Genomic DNA, 19665 nt, shown 5'->3' with positions numbered 1-19665 from the left:
CACTATAAACTATATGTTAAGTAAATCACAGAACTAAGGAAAGGAACTGGTATGGCATGTTAGTTATGATCATTTTCCCATGACAGAATTTTAGACTACAGTTCTTGAAGTGTGAGGAATTAGACAACTCCAGGTGTAGCCCTACTTATAGCTACTTTATGATAATATATACACCTACCCATGCTTGTGATTACAATACTATTCCTTGTATATACTACCATACTAGGCAGGTACAGAAGATAATATATACACCTACCCGTGCTTGTGATTACAGTACTACTGCTTGTATATAGCACCATACTAGGCAGGTATAGAAATTTTACGAGGGCCCACTGAGCAGTTTCTCACCCTAAATAATATTTCTGGATCTGCACCAATGATTTTGAACCGGGAGATAAAGGCAAGTGACCCTTCTCTGCTGTGCTGTCTTTCTTCTTGTTGAGGCAACTACAGCTCCGAAGGGTTCCAAAGGGCTCAAAGGAGAGATCTATGCCGCTTGGCTAATACAGTTTCCCAAGATTTGGGTATTTTAGCTGGGAAAGGCTAAACCACTTCTTGGAATGTGCACTTGAACTTCTGTGCTCAGCTCATGGAAGATTTCATTTGTCTTATATAACTGTGTCATAAATTAACCTTGTGTTCCAATGTAGCATTTTATTTTCTTTTGATATAGATGATATTATTAAAGTAAATATAATTGTATAATTGAGATTTAACTATGTCTAGAATGAACTAAAAAAAAAAATTTTTTTTTTTTTTTAGAATGAGCAAATAAGAGAAATACATTTGGGTAAATGGGTGCCACATTATTTTTAGAGTTTCATTTTGATACCCCAAAATCATACCAAACCCAGTGCCATTGAATCGATTCTGACTCATAGCATCCCTATGGGACAGAGTAGAACTGCCCCATAGGGTTTCTAAGGAGCGCCTGATGGATTCGAACTGCCGACCTTTTGGTTAGCAGCTGTAGCTCTTAACCACTATGCCACCAGGGTTTACAGCACTATGTATAGGCAGGGACTTATGGAAGCTACTTGATGAGTGAACTTGTGACCAAAGTCTTATCTTACAGTGGGTCCCCACTTGTGGTTATTTCCCCAGTCCCCAAATACATATTTGAGATAAGTATATTTAGATCCCTGACCTGTAGAATAGGAGCCATTATGGGAGGAAGGGCCACATGGCAACCTCTGAAATTGTACCCTCTCCCCAGCTGTGATGGTGAATCATAAGCGGTGCAGTATCACATGAGCAATCGCAGCCAAAAATTTAAACCAAGCAATTGAAGCTGAACTCTTAACCACTGAGCCACCAGAGCTCCTTTATTTTGATAAGAATTGCCAATTAATTAGCCTTGAGAAAATGAAAATTCAGAAAATGAAATTTCAGATTCAGAAAATGAGAATATTTGCAGAACATTGATGTCTTCCACAGAGTATACGTTTGCTTTACATTAATTTGGAAACCCTCGTGGCATAGTGGTTAAAAGGTAAGGCTGCTAACCAAAGGATCAGCAGTTCGAATCCACCAGGTGCTCCTTGGAAACTCTATGGGGCGGTTCTATTCTGTCCTGTATGGTTGCTATGAGTCGGAATTGACTGGTTGTTTTTTTTTGTTTGTTTTACAGTATCTGTTTAATGAATTCTTGGCTCTAGACTTCTTTTAACAAGTAAAATGTTGGAAGATTGAGTTTGTTGTCTTGCAGGAAAAAGATCAAGTCTGTCTGTTAGGTATGCTAGAAGAGTGTTGGCCATTAAAGGCAAGGAAGATAATCTTTTTGAAAGTCCATCAGAACTATCTTCAATAACAAAGAGCCATGAAATGTTTTTATAAACATTTCTTTATTAGAAATGGTATGTTCCTCATTTGTATAAGATCCGCTATGTCTTTTGCCTCTCTTTACTCTATGATCTCTTAGAGGTAAACAGCTTGCCTTATTCATTTTTACATCATCAGTATTTGTCACATAGTAAGTAAGGTGAGACATGTTTGCTGAATTTGTGGATTGAAAAGTGAGTATGTGGCAAAAAAGACATCCTGCATCTAATAGCATTTTTCTTGGCATGAAGGCTGCGTTTGTACCTGGTCAGGTGGTAGCCTGAACTCAGCATCTTTAGGCACTGCTTGGTTGCTATGCAGGGTGTTAGTCCAGAAACAAAGTGAGGGCCAAATATACAATGATTCCGAGAGTCAAGAACAACAAATATAGGGAGGTCATCTCCAAATAGCCAGATTCAAATGTTTAATGGATTGAAAAGCCAAACAGAGCTCCTCGAGTATGGTTAGAAAAATCTCCGAGTCAGTGAATGAGCAACTGCATCTGGTTTATATTATGGACCTGTAGTCTTGGAGGGGGTTTAATGGGAATTTTTACATATTTAAAACTATGAAAAGGAAGTGGACTATAATCACTTTCATGAATTATTTTATTATTACGACTTTGTAAGTCAGATTTCAGAGGCTATCAGTATACTTTCATACTGGGTAATTGAGGAGAGTTTATCAAAGGGACACTTTTTAAAGCAATGGTCAAGGTTTAGGGAAAGCAACATGTAAGTAGTAAAGACCCCTGGGGTTAGTGCAGAAGAGAGTTGTTGCTACCAGCCCTCAGCCAGAAGGAATGAGGACAGAGAGCTGTTATCAGGACCTAGAAGAAAGCTTTATGGAAAGGACTGTCCAATGTGCTGTAGCTCGTCAGAGAGGGAGCAGGGGAATATAAACCCAGAAATCATTCTCTGCTCACCTTCTGATTTCTTGATGGTGCCTCCATTAACGGAACCCAATGAGAAGCCAAAGGGCAAGAGAGCCCCGTGATTCAGTCTATACAGGACAACTATCCCGTGCACTGGGAAGGATGGAGATGGTTGGAGAATGGATATGGAAGGTTGAACAGAAAATATCCAGCACAGTGACTTGATTATTTTCATTTTTATTGGAGAAGAGGGGGGAGCAGAGTTGAGCAATAAATTGATTCAACAAATGTTCAGTAGATATTTAATCATACTGTGTGCCATGTATGTTTCTGGGCTATAACAGTGAACAAAACAGACCAAGATCTCTGTCTCCTGGAGTTCACATTCTAGTAGGGAGAGGCAGACAATAAATGGTAAACATAACAAATAAGTAAATTTTCCAGTATGTTAGAAGGTCATAAGTGCTATGGAAGGAAAGGAAGTAGAGCAAGAAAGAGGGACTGGGAGCATGAAAGTAGAGGAGCAGGTTTAGGGTAGTCCGAGTGGGACTCATGGAGGTAACTTTTGAACAGAGACTTGGAGGAAGGAGGGTTTCTTAGTTATCTAGTGTTGCTGTAACAGAAATACCACAAGTGGGTGGCTTTAACAAACAGAAATTTATTTTCTCACAGTTTAGGAGGCTAGAAGTTTGAACTCAGGGTGCCAGCTCTAGGGCAAGGTTTTCTCCTCCGTCAGCTCTGGGGGAAGGTCCTTGTCTTTTCAGCTTCTGTTTCTTGGCTCCTTGGTGATCTTCATGTCGCTTAGCATCTGTCCCCCTCCATCTCTACTTGGCTTCTCTACTCCTGATCTACTGGGTTTGTATCTCGAAAGAGATTGACTTAAAATGCACCCTACACTAATACTGCCACGTTAACATAACAACTCATTTCCAAATGGGGTTATAACCCCAGGTATAAGGGTTAGGATTTACAACACATTTTGGTGGGGACACAGTTCAATCCATAACAGAGGAAGTGAGCCAGGAAGTTTTTTGGGGTGAAGGGTTTCCTAGACAGGGAAGGGCCCATGCAGAAGCCCCCAGGCAGTATATGTTTGGTGTGTTTGAGAGGCAGTAAGGAGGCTAGCAGAGTTAGAGAGGTGAGCAAAAGACAGAGTGGAGGAGGTAGGCCAGAGACATAAAGGGCTTCAAATCACATGGAGCCTTGCTGGCCACTCTAGAAACCCTTGCTTTCACTCTGAGTGAATGGAGCACCACTGCAGGGTTTTGAGCTGAGGGGTGACACGATCTGACTTTTATGAGGCTCACTTTGGCTCTCACTTTGTGCGTAGATAGTAGGGGCAGAAGAGCTGGGGGTCTAGCCAGGTATTTGTTGTTGTTTGTAGGTGGCATCAAGTCAATTTTGACTCATAGCAACCTCGTGTGGCAGAGTAGATGTGTCCCCGTAGGGTTTTTTAGGCTGTAATCTTCATGTGAAGGACCGTGGGTGGTACAGTGGTTAAGCGCTTGGCTAACCGTAAGGTTGGCAATTCGAACCTACCAGCTGCTCAGGAGGAGAAAGATGTGACAGTCTGCTTCTGTAAAGATTACAGCCTTGGAAACCCTATGGGGCAGTTCTACTCTGCCCTGGAGGGTCGCTATGAGTCAGAATCGACTTGTTGGCAATGGGTAATCTTTGAGCAGATCTCCAGGTATTAAAAAAAAAGCCAAACCCGTTGCTGTCGAGTCGATTGCGACTCATAGTAACACTAAATGACAGAGTAGAACTGCCTCATAGGGTTTCCAAGGAGTGCCTGGTGGATTCAAACTGCTGACCTTTTGGTTAGCAGCCACAGCACTTAACCGCTATGCCACCAGGGTTTCCTCCAGGTATTTAAGAGTGGGTAAAAGAGAAGTCAGAAGGCATTCTGTGTATGAGAGGGGATAGGGGAGAGTTAGAGTCCTAGAAATAAAGAGAAGCTTTAGTGATTTGGAGACCTCTGGTGGACAAGTGAATTTGCAACCTGCAGGAGATTCTTCCTGTTACTCTAAGGTACACTCTTGAAAGTACTTACATTACTTCGGCTTTAGTTTCCTTTTGAAACAAGAGTAAATCTTGCGGCTATTGCTTTGATAGCCATGATGAGAGGGAAATATTACCATCATCAGGATTCGAAGGCTAGGACTATGAAATAATTTTGGGGGAAGGTTAAAACCCTTGCCTTTGAGTCAATTCTGACTCATATCGACCCTGTAGGACAGAGTAGAACTGCTCCCTAGGACTTCCAAGGAGCAGCTGGTGGATTCGAACTGCTGACCTTTCGGTTAACAGCCAAGCTCTTAACCACTGTGCCATTGGCAGTTACCTATTGCCTGGACTGCTTTAAGGCGTACAGTGTGTCTGTCCTGATTGGTAGAAGTGTGGGGCTTGGAAAAGATGCATTTTGAGAATTAGGGAAGGGTCACTTGAACTGGATTGGCCACTTGTGGGTGTGAGGAGTATGAGAATGAGGAATGGAGTGAAGGCAGGTGAAAAGGCTGTCGTCAGGAGAAATGGTGGTGGTTTGTCCACGTGGTGTCATATCTGACACTACGTTCAGGGCCTAGTATCCCCAGGAGTCCAGGCCAATATAAGCAACTTTGTAGGGCAGTTTGTCCAGCATGCTGATGGCACTTCAACACGGAGTGATGGGCGTGGATGAAGGGGTTGCTCCTCAGGCTGGGGAAAGGAACAGGGTGGGGTGGCACTGGGTGGGGCTTACTGTATATATATATATAGAGAGAGAGAGAGAGTACATGTATATATACCAAAACCAAAAATGCTTTGCTATCGAGTCGATTCCAACTTATAGTGACCCTATAGGACAGAGTAGAACTGCCCCATAGGGTTTCCAAGGAGCAGTTGGTGGATTTGAAGTGCTGACTTTTTGGTTAACAGCCAGAGCACTTAACTACTGGGCAATCAGGGCTCCAAATGTATATGTGTGTATGTGTATATGTATATATACATATATATATATACACACACCTGTATATGTCTATATATATATGTGTGTGTATGCATATACACACATATATGTTTAAAATAATTTTTTGGTGGTACATAAACCAAACCCAGGGCTGTTGAGTCGATTCTGACTCGTAGCGATCCTATAGGACAGATTAGAACTGCCCCATAGAGTTTCCAAGGAGCGCCTGGCGCATTCGAACTGCCGACCTTTGGGTTAGCAGCTGTAGCACATAACCACTATGCCACCAGTGTTTCCTAGTGGTACATATGCATATGTAATCTTTCTTGAGAGTAAAATGTCTGTTATGTAGGAAAAATGTTCGTTGCTGTTTATAATTTGGTTTCAGTTTTCAAAAGTATGCTAGTCATCTCACTTTTACTAGAAACTGGGAGTGTCCCTCTCTCCTGCCTGTTTTTCTTTGGACAGAAAGAGCTCTCTGTCCAAGCCTTCATTTGGAGTCAGTGCAGGCTAGGCCATTGGAGTTGCCATGGCATTTAAGTATGCATTAAGTAAAGTGTAGGGGAGGAACCAGTCTGTCCATGGGTTCATCTTCTAACCCAGGATTGCTTTGGAGCAGTGGGAAGAAAAAAAAGTTTGGAGTTGATGTAGGTTTGAATACTGGCTGTGTCACTTAACCACACAAGACCTTACACTTTTTGAACGTTAGCTTCTTTGTCTGTAAAATAAAAAGAATAGCCATCTTACAAGGTTCTTTTGGTGGGAGGCAGGTCTGAGAGAATATGTGGATTAAATGCTTAGCAGATAAGTTTTCTTTTCCTCTAAATTAATAAAATTTCATCTCTTTTTGAATGTAAATGATAGCAGTGTTCAATCAGAAATGCTCCTTTGATTTTAAGCTGCCTTTATTTTTCTTCTAGGGTTGACAACTTTGGCTTGGGCCTTTTACTTAAATCCAGGCAGATAAAACGCATGATTTCTTCTTACGTGGGAGAAAATGCAGAATTTGAGCGGCAGTTCTTAGCCGGTGAATTAGAAGTAGAGCTGACACCTCAGGTGAGATGATTTCTTGATGCTGGAAAAGCTGTTGTTGTTAGGTACCATTGAGTCAGTTCCCACTTACAGCGACCCAACATACAACAGAGTGAAACACTGCCCAGTCCTGCCCCATCTTCACAGTTGTTCTATGCTTGAGCCCATTGTCGCAGCCACTGTGTCAGTCCATCTTATGGAGGGTCATCCTCTCTTTTCGCTGGCCCTTTACCAAGCATGATGTCCTTCTCCAGGGAGTGGTCCCTCCTGATAACGTGTCCAAACTACATCCTCACTTCTCAGGAGCATTCTGGCTGTAGTTATGCCAAACCAGATTTGTTTGTTTTTCTGGCAGTCTCTGGTATATTCAGTATTATTTGCCACCATAATTCAAAGGCATTAATTCTTCTTCGGTCCTCCTTATTCACTGTCCAGTTTTCACATGCATATGAGGCAGTTGAAAATACCATGGTTTGGGTCAGAAGCACCTTAGTCCTCAAAGTGACATCTTTGGTTTTTAACACTTTAAAGAGGCCTTTTGCAGCAGATTTGCCCAATGCAATGCGTTGTTTGATTTCTTCATTGCTCTTCCATGGGCATTGATTGGGAATCCAAGTAAATTGAAATCCTTGACCACTTCAGTGTTTTCTCTGATTATCAAGATGTTGCTTATTGATCCACTTGTGTGGATTTTTGTTTTCTTTATGTTCAGGTGTAATCCATACTGAAGGCTGTAGTCTTTGATCTCTATCAATAAGTGGCAGAGGATTACTATTTTCTGCCTCTGTACACTGAAAAAGGAGATATTTCTAGTAAAATCGTCTAGGCTGCAGGATACATTTATTTTTATTTTTGTTTTTATTGTGCTTTAAGTGAAAGTTTACAAATCAAGTAAGTCTCTCATATGAAAATTTGTATACACCTTGCTATATAGTCCTAGTTGCTCTCTCCCTAATGAGACAGCACACTCCTTCTCTCCACCCTGTATGTCTGTGTCCATTCAGCCAGCTTCTGTCCCCCTCTGCCTTCTTATCTCCACTCCAGACCGGAGCTGCCCATATAGTCTCATGTGTCTACTTGAGCCAAGAAGCTCATTCTTCACGAGTATCATTTTCAATCCTATAGTCCAGTCCAAATCCTGTCTGAGGAGTTGGCTTTGGGAATGGTTCCTGTCTTGGGCTAACAGAAGGCCTGGGGACCATGACCTCCAAGGTCCTTCTAGTCTGTCAGACCATTAAGTGTGGTCTTTGTAGGAGAATTTGAGGTCTGCATCCCACTGCTCTCTTACTCCCTCAGGGGTTCTCTGTTATGTTCCCTGTCAGGGAAGTCATTGGTTGTAGCCAGGCACCATCTAGTTCTTCTGGTCTCAGGCTGATGTAGTCTCTGGTTTATGTGGCCGTTTCTGTCTCTTGGGCTCCTAATTACCTTGTGTCTTCAGTGTTCTTCATTCTCCTTTGCTCCAGGAGGGTTGAGACCAATTGAGGCATCTTAGATGGCTGTGTGCTAGAGTTTAAGACCCCAGATGCCACTCTCCAAGGTGGGATGCAGAATGTTTTCTTAATAGATTTTATTATGCCAATTGACTTAGATGTCCCCTGAAACCATGGTCCCCAAACCCCTGCCCCTGCTATGCCGGCCTTCGAAGTGTTCAGTTTATTCAGAAACTTTTTTGCTTTTTGTTTAGTCCAGTTGTGCTGACCTCCCCTGTACTGTGTGTTATTTTTCCCTTCACCTAAAGTAGTTCTTGTCTACTATCTAATTAGTGAATACCCTCTCCCTCCCTCCCTACCTCCCCACTCTCACTCTTGTAACCATCAAAGAATATTCTCTTCTCTGTTTAAACATTTTCTTGATTTCTTACAATAGTGGTCTTGTATAATATTTGTCCTTTTGCAACTGACTGATTTCACTCAGCATAATGCCTTCCAGATTCCTCCATGTTATGAAATGTTTCACACATTTATCATTGTTCTTTATCGACGTGTAGTATTCCATTGTGTGAATATACCATAATTTATTTATCCATTCATCCACTGATGGGCACCTTGATTGCTTCCATCTTTTTGCTATTGTAGACAGTGGTGCAGTGAACATGGGTATGTATATATCTGTTGGTATAAAGGCTCTTATTTCTCTAGGATATATTGCAAGGAGTGCGATTGCTGGATCGTATGGTAGTTCTATTTCTAGCTTTTTAAGGAAGCACCAAATCGATTTCCAAAGTGGTTGTACCATTTTCCATTCCCACCAGCAGTATATAAGCGTTCCAGTCTCTCCAACATTTATTATTTTGTGTTTTTTGGATTAATGCCAGCCTTGTTGGAGTGAGATGAAATCTCATTGTAGTTTTGGTGTGCATTTCTCTAATGGCTAATGATGGTGAGCATTTCCTCATGTATCTGTTAGCTACATGAATGTCTTCTTCAGTGAAGTGCCTGTTCATATTCTTTGCTCATTTTTTAATTGGGTTATTTGTCTTTTCATGGTTGAGTTTTTGCAGTGTCATATAGATTTTAGAGATCAGACGCTGATTGGAAATGTCATAGCTAAGAATTTTTTCCCAGTCTGTAGGTAATCTTTTTACTCTTTTAGTGAAGTCTTTGGATGAGCATAGGTGTTTGATATTTAGGAGCTCCCAGTTATCTAGTTTCTTTCTTGGTGTTTGTGAATTCTTAGTAGTGTTTTATATATTGTTTATGCCATGTATTAGGGTTCCTAGCATTGTCCGTATTTTTTCTTCCACAATATTTATCATTTTAGATTTTATATTTAGGTCTTTATCCATTTTGAGTTAGTTGTTGTGCACAGTGTGAGATATGGGTCTTGTTTCATTTTTTTGCAGATGGATATCCAGTTATGCCAGCACCATTTGTTAAAGAGACTGTCTTTTCCCCATTTAACTGACTTTGGGCCTTTGTCAAGTATCAGCTGCTCATATGTGGATGGATTTACATTTGGATTCTCAATTCTCTTCCATCGCTTTATGTACCGCTTGTTGTGCCAGTACCAGGCTGTTTTGACTACTTTGGTGGATTGGGATTTGGATCGGAATTGCATTAAATCTGTAGATGGCTTTTGGTAGAATAGACATTTTTATAATGTTAAGTCTTCCTATCCATGACCAAAGTATGTTTTTCCACTTACGTAGGTCTCTTTTGGTTTCTTGCAGTAGTGTCTTGTAGTTTTCTTTGTATAGGTCTTTTACATCTCTGGTAAGATATATTCCAATTATTTTATCTTCTTGGGGGCTACTGTAAATGGTATTGATTTGGTGAATTCCTCTTCGATGTTCTCTTTGTTCGTGTTGAGGAATTCCCCTGATTCTTGGTCTGTTTATCCTGTGTCTTGATACTCTGCTGAACTCTTCTGTTAGTTTCAGTAGTTTTCTTGAGGATTCTTTAGGGTTTTCTGTGTGTAAGATCATGTCGTCTGCAAATAGAGATACTTTTACTTCTTCCTTGCCAATCTGGATGCCCTTTATTTCTTTATCTAGCCTAATTGCTCTGGCAAGGACCTCCAGCACAACGTTGAATAAGAGTGGTGATAAAGGGCATGCTTGTCTGGTTCCCGTTCTCAAGGGGAATGCTTTCAGACGCTGTCCATTTAGGATGATGTTGGCTGTTGGCTTTGTATAAGTGCCCTTTATTATGCTGAGGAATTTTCCTTCTATTCCTATTTTGCTGAGAGTTTTTATCATGAATGGATGTTGGACTTTATCAAATGCTTTCTGCATCAATTGATAAGATCATATGGTTCTTTTATTTTATTTATATGATTACATTAGTTGTTTTTCTAATGTTGAACCATCCCTGCCTACCTGGTATGAATCCCACTTGGTCCACGATACATTTTAAACTTGGGCATTATAATATATATTGTGGTGGAAGCACGCAAAAGGAGTTGCTGAAATGTTTCCAAGATTGCACTAATAGTCAATTTCTGCAAATCGTAGAATGTTAGACAGGGGGATGCTTTGTGAGTGACCTTCTTGCACATCAGGTGAGTAAAGCCCATGGAGAACACCACTGCAGCACCACAGAGAAGTGCTGGTGTCAGAGCCCAGGTTTCCAGGGAACTGATCTTATTACAAAGCAAACAAGCAGTGGCTACAGGGAAGCCAGCAAGTTTCCACTAATTTCCCACATCATCTCCTAACTTATAGAAGAGTTTGACATAGAGGAAGGCAAACTCTTTGAAGACCTTTTGAGTAAAACATAGATCTTCAAGTTGCATTCGCTGGTTTTCCACTTTGTGATGGTCTGCCTCATCTCTGAGATTGAGCCCTTCACCATGCTTTCTTTTGTCAACAGAAAGTACTATTTGCGCTAACTTCCGTGAGTTGGTAATAACTTAATGTGGCAGGTTTTTCTTTTTAAGTATTCAGTAAAAATCACAGTATATGCTAGTCTGAAGGAGCCCTGGTAGTGCAAGATTTAAGGGCTTGACTGCTAACCTAAAAAGTTGGTGGTTCAAACCCACCCAACGACTTTACAGGAGAAAGGCCTGGCAATTTGCATAAAAATTACAGCCAAAAAATTGTATGGAGCAGTTCTCTATCACATGAGGTTGCTATAAGTCAGAATTGACTTGAAGGCACCTAACAACAACAATAACATATGCTTGTCTAGAGAGCGTACATGAGAGAGCCATTCCTTCTAACTGAGGCCTCACAATGTTTCTCAGTTACACCTGGATATTCTGCAGCATTGCTACGCATGCTTATCAAGGTATTGCACTATGCTTGGCATATATCCAAGTTTCATTTAAAGCATTTTGAAAAAAAAAAAGGTGTACCTTTTCTCTTCACATTATAGGTTGAGATAACCTTATCTTAGTGTTGTGGAACTATTAAATGTTCACTTTTCAGTAACCCTTTTCATCTTTTGAGTTGCCTCTTGTTTTGTTAGAGGGCATATGCACGGGAGAAGAACTTCCTTAGTGTTTCATTTATATTCTTTCTTTAACCTGAATGAAGCCAGTGTCACCCTTTCCAGCTTGGTGGCTCATACATAAACAGTGGCTCTGGCAGCTTGTTTTGTAGCCTCAGAACCAGTGGGTGACTTGTTGGTGAAATGGTAGAATAGGTGGGGACTTGGTGGTACCTGAACAGGGCCTGTCTACAGAACTATTCTACTTTCATGCCCTTGTCAAATTGGAGAGAGAAGTAAGGTATTCAGGGAGGATAGACATAAAAAATATTTTAAAGTAGGTGGTGTTGTTATTGTTGTTTTGATTACTTAATTTTCAAGAATTTTATTCACAAAATATACACAGCACAAAGTAATTTTATCTTTATCTGCTAGATAGAACAGAGAACCAGTTCCCTGGCAGGTTTTCTCTTAAGTCACGATCCCCTCCTTCCCCAGAATATCCCAACTACTTGCATGCTTCTGTGTCTGAAATCTAGGGTCTTTAGCCTTCCTTTGAGTCAAGTATTTAAAGACCCCAGTTAAATAAAAAAAACTGTTTTCAGATCTGAGTAATATTGCAAGGAGCCCTGCTGGCCCAGTGGTTAAAGTGCTTGATTGCTAACTGAAAGGTCAGTGGTTCAAAACCTCCAGCAGCTCTGCAGGAGAAAAATGTGGCAGTCTTCTTCCATAGAGATTTACAGGCTTAGAAACCCTGTTGGGTTGCTATGAGTCAGAATTGACTTGACGGCAGTGTTTGTTTTTGGTTTTGGTCGTTAATACCTAAACTGGTTTTTACTAATGATTAGCCAGTCAGTTATCTAACCACACTGTGATGTAACAAGACCATGCAAGTAGGTTTCAGTGTTAAGGAGAGTGTCAGGAAATGTTCAGGGCCAGAGTTGTTCCTCTCAGAAAACCTGGCTGTAAAGGCAGGGTGAGGGAGAGGAAACCATGCCTATCAGGGAAGAAGTTTGAAATCACTGGGGCCTAAGAGGGGGAAAGTTCACTGTCTTAGTTATCTAGTGCTGTTATGAATAGAAATACCGCAAGTGGATGGCTTTAAGAAACAAATTTATTCTCACATGTTTGGGAGACTAGAAGTACAAATTCAGGGTGCCACCTCCGGGGGAGGCTTTCTGTCTTTGTTGGCTCTGGGGGAAGGTCCTTATCATCAGTCTTCCCCTGGGTCTAGGAGTTTCTCAGCACAGGGACCCTGGGTCCAAAGGACTTACTCTACTCCCAGCTCTTCTTTGTTGGTGGTAGGAGGTCCCTTTCCTTTCTGCCTACTTCTCTCTTATATCTCAAAAGAGATTGATTCAAGTTTACACCCTTATCCTGTAGATTGTATCCTGCCTCTTTAACGTAACTGCCTCTAATCCTGACTCATTAACATCATAGAGGTTAGGATTTATAACACATAGGATTATCAGATCACAAAACGGAGGTCAACCACACAATACTGGAAATCAGCCTAGCCAAGCTGACACACATTTTTGGGAGACACAGTTCCATCCGTAACAGTGACTTGTAGGGAAAGGAAGGTGACCAGCAAAAGAAGACACAGACCTAAAACTTTGCTTGCAGGCCATATTTGAATGGCCTTTTAGAATCAATTCGCCTATATGTTGTACTCTCTCCTTAATTTTTTATTTTTCCTTAGTTACATGATTTAGTAGATAAAATACTTAAGGGAATGATTTAAAATAAAGAAATTCTAAAGTAAATTTGAATTCTTTACTTTGTTGACCGATGGTAAGAGTTAGGCACTATCTGTATAGCACACCAACCAAACCAACCCGTTGCTGTCGAGTTGATTCTAACTCATAGTGACCCTATAGCCCAGTGAAGTGAAAAATTTAATCACATGTATTTTTTAATGTAGGTAGCTAAATGTACATAATTCATATTTGAAAATTGATTTAAAAATATTAAAACAAGGCTGTTATAGAATATAACGTCAAGAAACCAGTTGCAGGCATGAAAGCTGGAAACATGACTCTATACATATGGTGTTATATTTCGAATGTGGGTTGAGAATAGATTCTTGTCTAGAGAGGTGGTGGTATTTTTTTTTTAATCGATCTTCCAGCATACAGTGTTAGTGAAATACTCACACTAATATACAATATGAGATTGTTTTTGGAATTCCAAGCCTCTGGAGAGGAAGGAGACCCTGGGTGGTACAAGTGATTGAGCAGGCGGCTACTAACTGAAAGGATGGTGGCTTAGAAAAAAGGCCTGGTTATCTACTTCCGGAAGGTCACAGCCATTGAATACCCTGTGGAGTGCAGTTCTACTCTGAAACACATGGGGTCATCGTGAGTCAGAATTGACTCAGCAGCAACTGGTTTGCTGTTTTTGGCTTAGAATGTAGAAGTCATGTCTGTAAATGTTTCTGGGTCCATATTCAGAAGTGTGTTTAATCAACTTATGGTGATGTTGGTTGTTCACTTATAGGGCACTCTTGCAGAGAGGATTCGTGCAGGTGGAGCTGGAGTTCCTGCATTTTACACTAGCACAGGGTATGGGACCCTGATACAAGAAGGAGGTTCACCGATCAAATACAACAAAGATGGCAGCATTGCCATTGCCAGTAAGCCAAGAGAGGTAAGAAGCACTCTCATCCAGGTAACACTGGGGCGTTTCTTTCAGCATAGGATCCAGGGTGGATTCATTGGGTAAATAAGTATAAAATCACCTTTGTTTGATGTTAGGTGAAATTTTAGCTAAACACGGGCATCATCTGCTAGTAATTAAAATCACATAGAGAAACTAGAAAAATAAATGAGGAAGGGAACTGTAATCCACATTAGATGTGTTAGTTAGGACACCACCACTCATCTGTCAATTTGTTGTACTCTGGTGGCTTGCCTCTTACTGTGATGCTGGAAGCTATGCCACCAAATTTTCAAATAAAAGCAGGGTCAACCTTAGGGGACAGGTTTAGGCGGAGCTTCCAGACTAAGACCGACTAGGAAGAAGGACCTGGCGATGTACTTCTAAAAAAATTAGCCAGTGAAAACCTTACGAATAGCTGCAGCACATTGGCTGATATAGTGCCAGAACATGAGCCCCTCAGGTTGGAAGGCACTCAGTATGACTGAGGAAGAGCAGCCTTTTCAAAGTTGAGTTGACGTGGTTGAAGCAAAGCTTTTGGAACCTTCATGTGATGATGTGGCACGACTCAAAATGAGAACAGCTGGAAACATCCATTAACAGTTGGAATGTGGAATATATGAAGTACGAATGTAGGAAAATTGACAGTCATCAGAAATGAAATGAACCGCATAAAGGTCAATGTCCTAGGCATTAGTGAGCTGAAACAGACTGATATTGGCCATTTTGAAATGAATAATCATATGGTCTACTATGCTGGCAATGACAAATAGAAAAGGAATGGTGTCTCGTTTATCGTCAAAAAGAACATAACCTGATGTACAACACTGTCAGTGATAGGACAATATCCATATGCCCACAAGGAAAATCAGCTGATATGACTATTACTCAAATTTATGCACCAAACGGTAATGACAAAGATGAAGAAATAGAAGATTTTTATCAGCTCCTGCAGTCTGAAATTGATTGAGCATGCAATCAAGATGCATTGAATAATTACTGGTGATTGGAATATGAAAGTTGGAAACAAGAGGGAATAGTGGTTGGAAAATATGGCCTTGGTGACAGAAAGGACACTAGAGATCACATGATAGAATTTTGAAAGACCAATGCCTTATTCAGTCCAAGTACATTTTATCAACCACATAAATAGCGATTATATGCCTGGACCTCGCCAGATGGAAAAAAACAGGAATCGAATTGACTACATTTATGGAAAGACACAATGGAGAAGCTCAATTACCATCAGTCAGAACAAGGCTAGGGGCTAATTGTGGAACAGACCATCAGTTGCTCATATGCAGGTTCAGGTTGAAGCTGAAGAAAATTAAAACAACTCCACTAGAGCCAGAGTACAACCTCGAGTATATCCTATCTGAATTTAGAGACCATCTGAAGAATAGATTTGAAACATTGAACAGTAATGACTGAAGATCAGATGAGTTGTGGGATGACATCAAAGAAATCATACATAAAGAAAGCAAGGGGTCATTAAAAAGACAGGAAAGAAAAAAAGACCAGAAATGGATGTCAGAAGGGACTCTGAAACTTGCTCTTGAACATAGAGTAGCTAAAGCAAAAGGAAGAAATGATGAAGTAAAAGAGCTGAAGAGAAGATCTGTAAGGGCAGCTCGAGAATACAAAGTATTGTAATGAAATGTGCAAAGACCTGGAGTTAGAAAACCAGAAGGGAGGAATATGCTCAGCATTTCTCAAGCTGAAAGAACTGAAGAAAAAATTCAAGCCTCGAGTTGCAATATTGAAGGATTCTACTGGGAAAATTTTGAATGATGCAGAAAGCATCGAAAGAAGATGGAAGGAATACACAGAGTCACTATACCAAAAAGAATTGGTTGACATTCAACCATTTTGGGTGATAGCATATGATCAAGAACCAATAGTACTGAAGGAAGGAGTCCAAGCTGCACTGAAGCCACTGATGAAAAACAAGGCTTCAGGTACTGAGGGAATACCAATTGAGATGTTTCAACAAATGATGCTATGCTGGAAGTGCTCACTCATCTATGCCAAGAAATTTGGAAGACAGCTACCTGGCTGACCGACTAGAAGAGATCCAAATTTGTGCCAGTTCTAAAGAAAGATGATTCACTAGAATGAGGGCATTATTGGACAGTATCATTTAATATCGCACACAAGTAAAATTTTGCTGAAGATAATTCAAAACCTGTTGCGGTAGTACACCCACAGCAAACTGTCAGAAATTCAAGCCGGATTCAGAAGAGGACATGGAACGACGGATATCGTTGCTGATATTAGATGGATCTTGGATGAAAGCGAAGAATACTGGAAAGATGCTTATTTGTGTTTTATTAACAATGGAAAGGCATTTGACTGTGTGGATCATAGTAAATTATGGTTAAAATTGCAAAGAATGGAAATTCCAGAACATTTAATTGTGCTTATGAATAGCCTGTACATAGACCAAGAGGCAATCATTTGAACAGGACAAGGGGATAACTGAGTGGTTAAAAATCAGAAAAGGCTTGCATCAGGGTTGTATCCTTTCATCATACTTATTCAAACTGTATGCTGAACAAATAATCCAGGAATTTCGACCATATGAAGAACGTGGCATCAAGATTGGAGGAAGTTTCATTAAAAACCTGGGATATGCTCATGACACAGCTTTGCTTGCTGAAAGTGAAGAGGACTTGAAGCGCTTAGTAATGAAGATCAAAGATTACAGACTTCAGTGTGAATTACACCTCAACATAAAGAAAACAAAAATCCTCACAACTGGACCGTTGAGGAGCATCATGATAAATGGAGAAAAGATTGAAGTTGTCAGGGGTTTCATTTTACTTGGATCCACAATCAACGCCCACGGAAGTGGCAATCAGGAAATCAAACGACATATTACATTGGGCACATGTGCTGCGAAAGACCTCTTTAAAGTGTGAAAAAGCAAAGATATCACTTTGAGGACTAAGGTGCTTCTGACCCAAGCCATGGTATTTTTTTTTTTTAATTGTGCTTTAAGTGAAAGTTTACAAATCAAGTCAGTTCCTCACGCAAAAACTTGTGTACACCTTGCTATATAGTCCCAATTGCTCTCCCCCTAATGAAACAGCCTGCTCCCTCCCTCCATTCTGCCAGCTTCTAACCCCCCTACCCTTTCATCTCCCCTCCAGACAGGAGATGCCAACATAGTCTCAAGTGTCCACCTGATCTGAGGAGCTCACTCCTCACCAGCATCCCTCTCCATCCCATTGTCCAGTCCAATCCCTGTCTGAAGAGTTGGCTTTGGAATGATTCCTGTCCTGGGCCAACAGAAGGTCTAGGGGCCATGACCACCGGGGTCATTCTAGTCAGATCATTAAGTCTGGTCTTTTTACGAGATTCTGGGGTCTGCATCCCACTGCTTTCCTGCTCCCTCAGGGGTTCTCTGTTGTGTTCTCTGTCAGGGCAGTCATCGGTTGTAGCCAGGCACCATCTAGTTCTTCTGGTCTCAGGCTGATGTAGTCTCTGGCTTATGCCGCCCTTTCTGTCTCTTGGGCTCGTAATTACCTTGTGTCCTTGGTGTTCTTCATTCTCCTTTGATCTAGGTGGATGGAGACCAATTGATGCATCTTAGTTGGCTGCTTGCTAGCGTTTAAGACCCCAGATGCCACTCTCCAAAGTGGGATGCAGAATGTTTTCTTAATAGATTATATTATGCCAGTTGACTTAGATGTCCCCTGAAATCATGGTCCCCAAATTCCTGCACCTGCTACAGTGGCCTTCGAAGCATTCAGTTTATTCAGGAAACTTCTTGCTTTCGGTTTAGTCCAGTAATGCTGACCTCGCCTGTATTGTGTCTTGTCTTTCCTGTCACCTAAAGTGGATCTTATCTGCTGTCTAATTAGTGAATACCCCTCCCTCCCCCACTGTCGTAATCATCAAAGAATATTTTCTTCTCTGTTTAAACTATTTCTTGAGTTTTTATAATAGTGGTCTTATACAATATTTGTCCTTTTGCAACTGACTAATTTCGCTTAGCATAATACCTTCCAGATTCCTCCATGTTATGAAATGTTTCACAGATTCATCACTGTTCTTTATCAATGTGTAGTATTCCATTGTGTGAATATACCATAGTTTATTTATCCATTCATCTGTTGATGGGCACCGAGGTTGCTTCCATGTTTTTGCTGTTGTGAACAGTGCTGCAGTAAACATGGGTGTGCGTATATCTGTTCTTGTAAAGGCTCTTATTTCTCTAGGATATATTCCAAGGAGTGGGATTGCTGGATCGTAGGGTAATTCTACTTCTAGCTTTTTAAGGAAGTACCAAATCGATTTCCAAAGTGGTTGTACCATTTGACATTACCACCAGCAGTGTCTAAGCGTTCCAATCTCTCCACAGCCTCTCCAACATTTATTATTTTGTGTTTTTTGGATTAATGCCAGCCTTGTTGGAGTGAGATGAAATCTCATTGTAGTTTTGGTGTGCATTTCTTTAATGGCTAATGATGGTGAGCATTTCCTCATGTATCTGTTAGCTACCTGAATGACTTTTTTAGTGAAGTGTCTATTCATATCTTTTGCCCATTTTTTAATTGGGTTATTTGTCTTTTTGCAGTTGAGTTTTTGCAGTGTCGTGTAGATTTTAGAGATCAGACGGTGATTGGAAATGTCATAGCTAAAAACCTCTTCCCAGTCTGTAGGTAATCTTTTTACTCTTTTGGTGAAGTCTTTGGATGAGCATAGGTGTTTGATTTTTAGGAACTCCCGGTTATCTACTTTTTCTTACGCATTGTTAGTAATGTTTTGTATACCGTTTATGCCATGTATTAGGGCTCCTAATGTCTGTATTTTTTCTTCCATGATCATTATCATTTTAGATTTTAGATTTAGGTCTTTGATCCATTTTGAGTTAGTTTTTGTGCATGGTGTGGGTATGGGTCTTGTTTCATTTTTTTGTGGATGGATATGCAGTTATGCCAGCACCACTTGTTAAAAAGACTGTCTTTCCCCATTTAACTGCTTTGGGGCCTTTGTCAAATATCAACTGCTCATTTGTGGATGGATTTATGTCTGGATTGTCAATTCTGTTCCATCAGTCTATGTATCTGTTGTTGTACCAACACCAGCTGTTTTGACTACTGTGGCAGTATAATAGGTTCTAAAATCAGGTAGAGTGAGGCTTCCTACTCTGTTCTTTTTCAGTAATGGCAGGCCATGGTATTTTTTAATCACCTCATGTGCATGTGAAAGCTGGACAGTGAATAAGAAAGACTGAGGAAGAATTGATGCTTTTGAATTACGATGTTGGCAAAGAATACTGAATGTACCATGGGCTGCTAGAAGAGTGAACAAATCTGTCTTGGAAGATGTACAGCCAGAATGCTCCTTAGAAGCAAGGATTGAGAAACTTCGTCTCAGATACTTTGGACATGTTACCAGGAGAGACCAGTCCCTGGAGAGGGACATCATGCTTGTTAAAGTGGAAGGTCAGCGAAAAA

At 40.7% G+C, this 19665-nt stretch overlaps 1 protein-coding gene across 5 annotated transcripts in view; it reads left to right on the top strand.

Moving 5' to 3' along the window:
* Nucleotides 1-19665, top strand: part of OXCT1 (3-oxoacid CoA-transferase 1) — a 184423-nt gene that overhangs the window by 17337 nt on the left and 147421 nt on the right. For 3 of the 5 annotated variants that reach the window (XM_049862962.1, XM_049862951.1, XM_049862972.1), the window contains 2 exons: nt 6563-6698; nt 14042-14191. In XM_049862962.1, coding sequence (XP_049718919.1) covers nt 6563-6698; nt 14042-14191 — 286 coding nt within the window. The remainder of the gene's footprint in view (nt 1-6562; nt 6699-14041; nt 14192-19665) is intronic. The other 2 variants (XM_049862982.1, XM_049862992.1) reach the window with 1 other exon arrangement.

This window comes from Elephas maximus, chromosome 2 (genome assembly GCF_024166365.1).
Source record: "Elephas maximus indicus isolate mEleMax1 chromosome 2, mEleMax1 primary haplotype, whole genome shotgun sequence".
Classification (NCBI taxonomy): domain Eukaryota; kingdom Metazoa; phylum Chordata; class Mammalia; order Proboscidea; family Elephantidae; genus Elephas; species Elephas maximus.
This window is presented reverse-complemented; position numbering and strand designations above follow the sequence as displayed.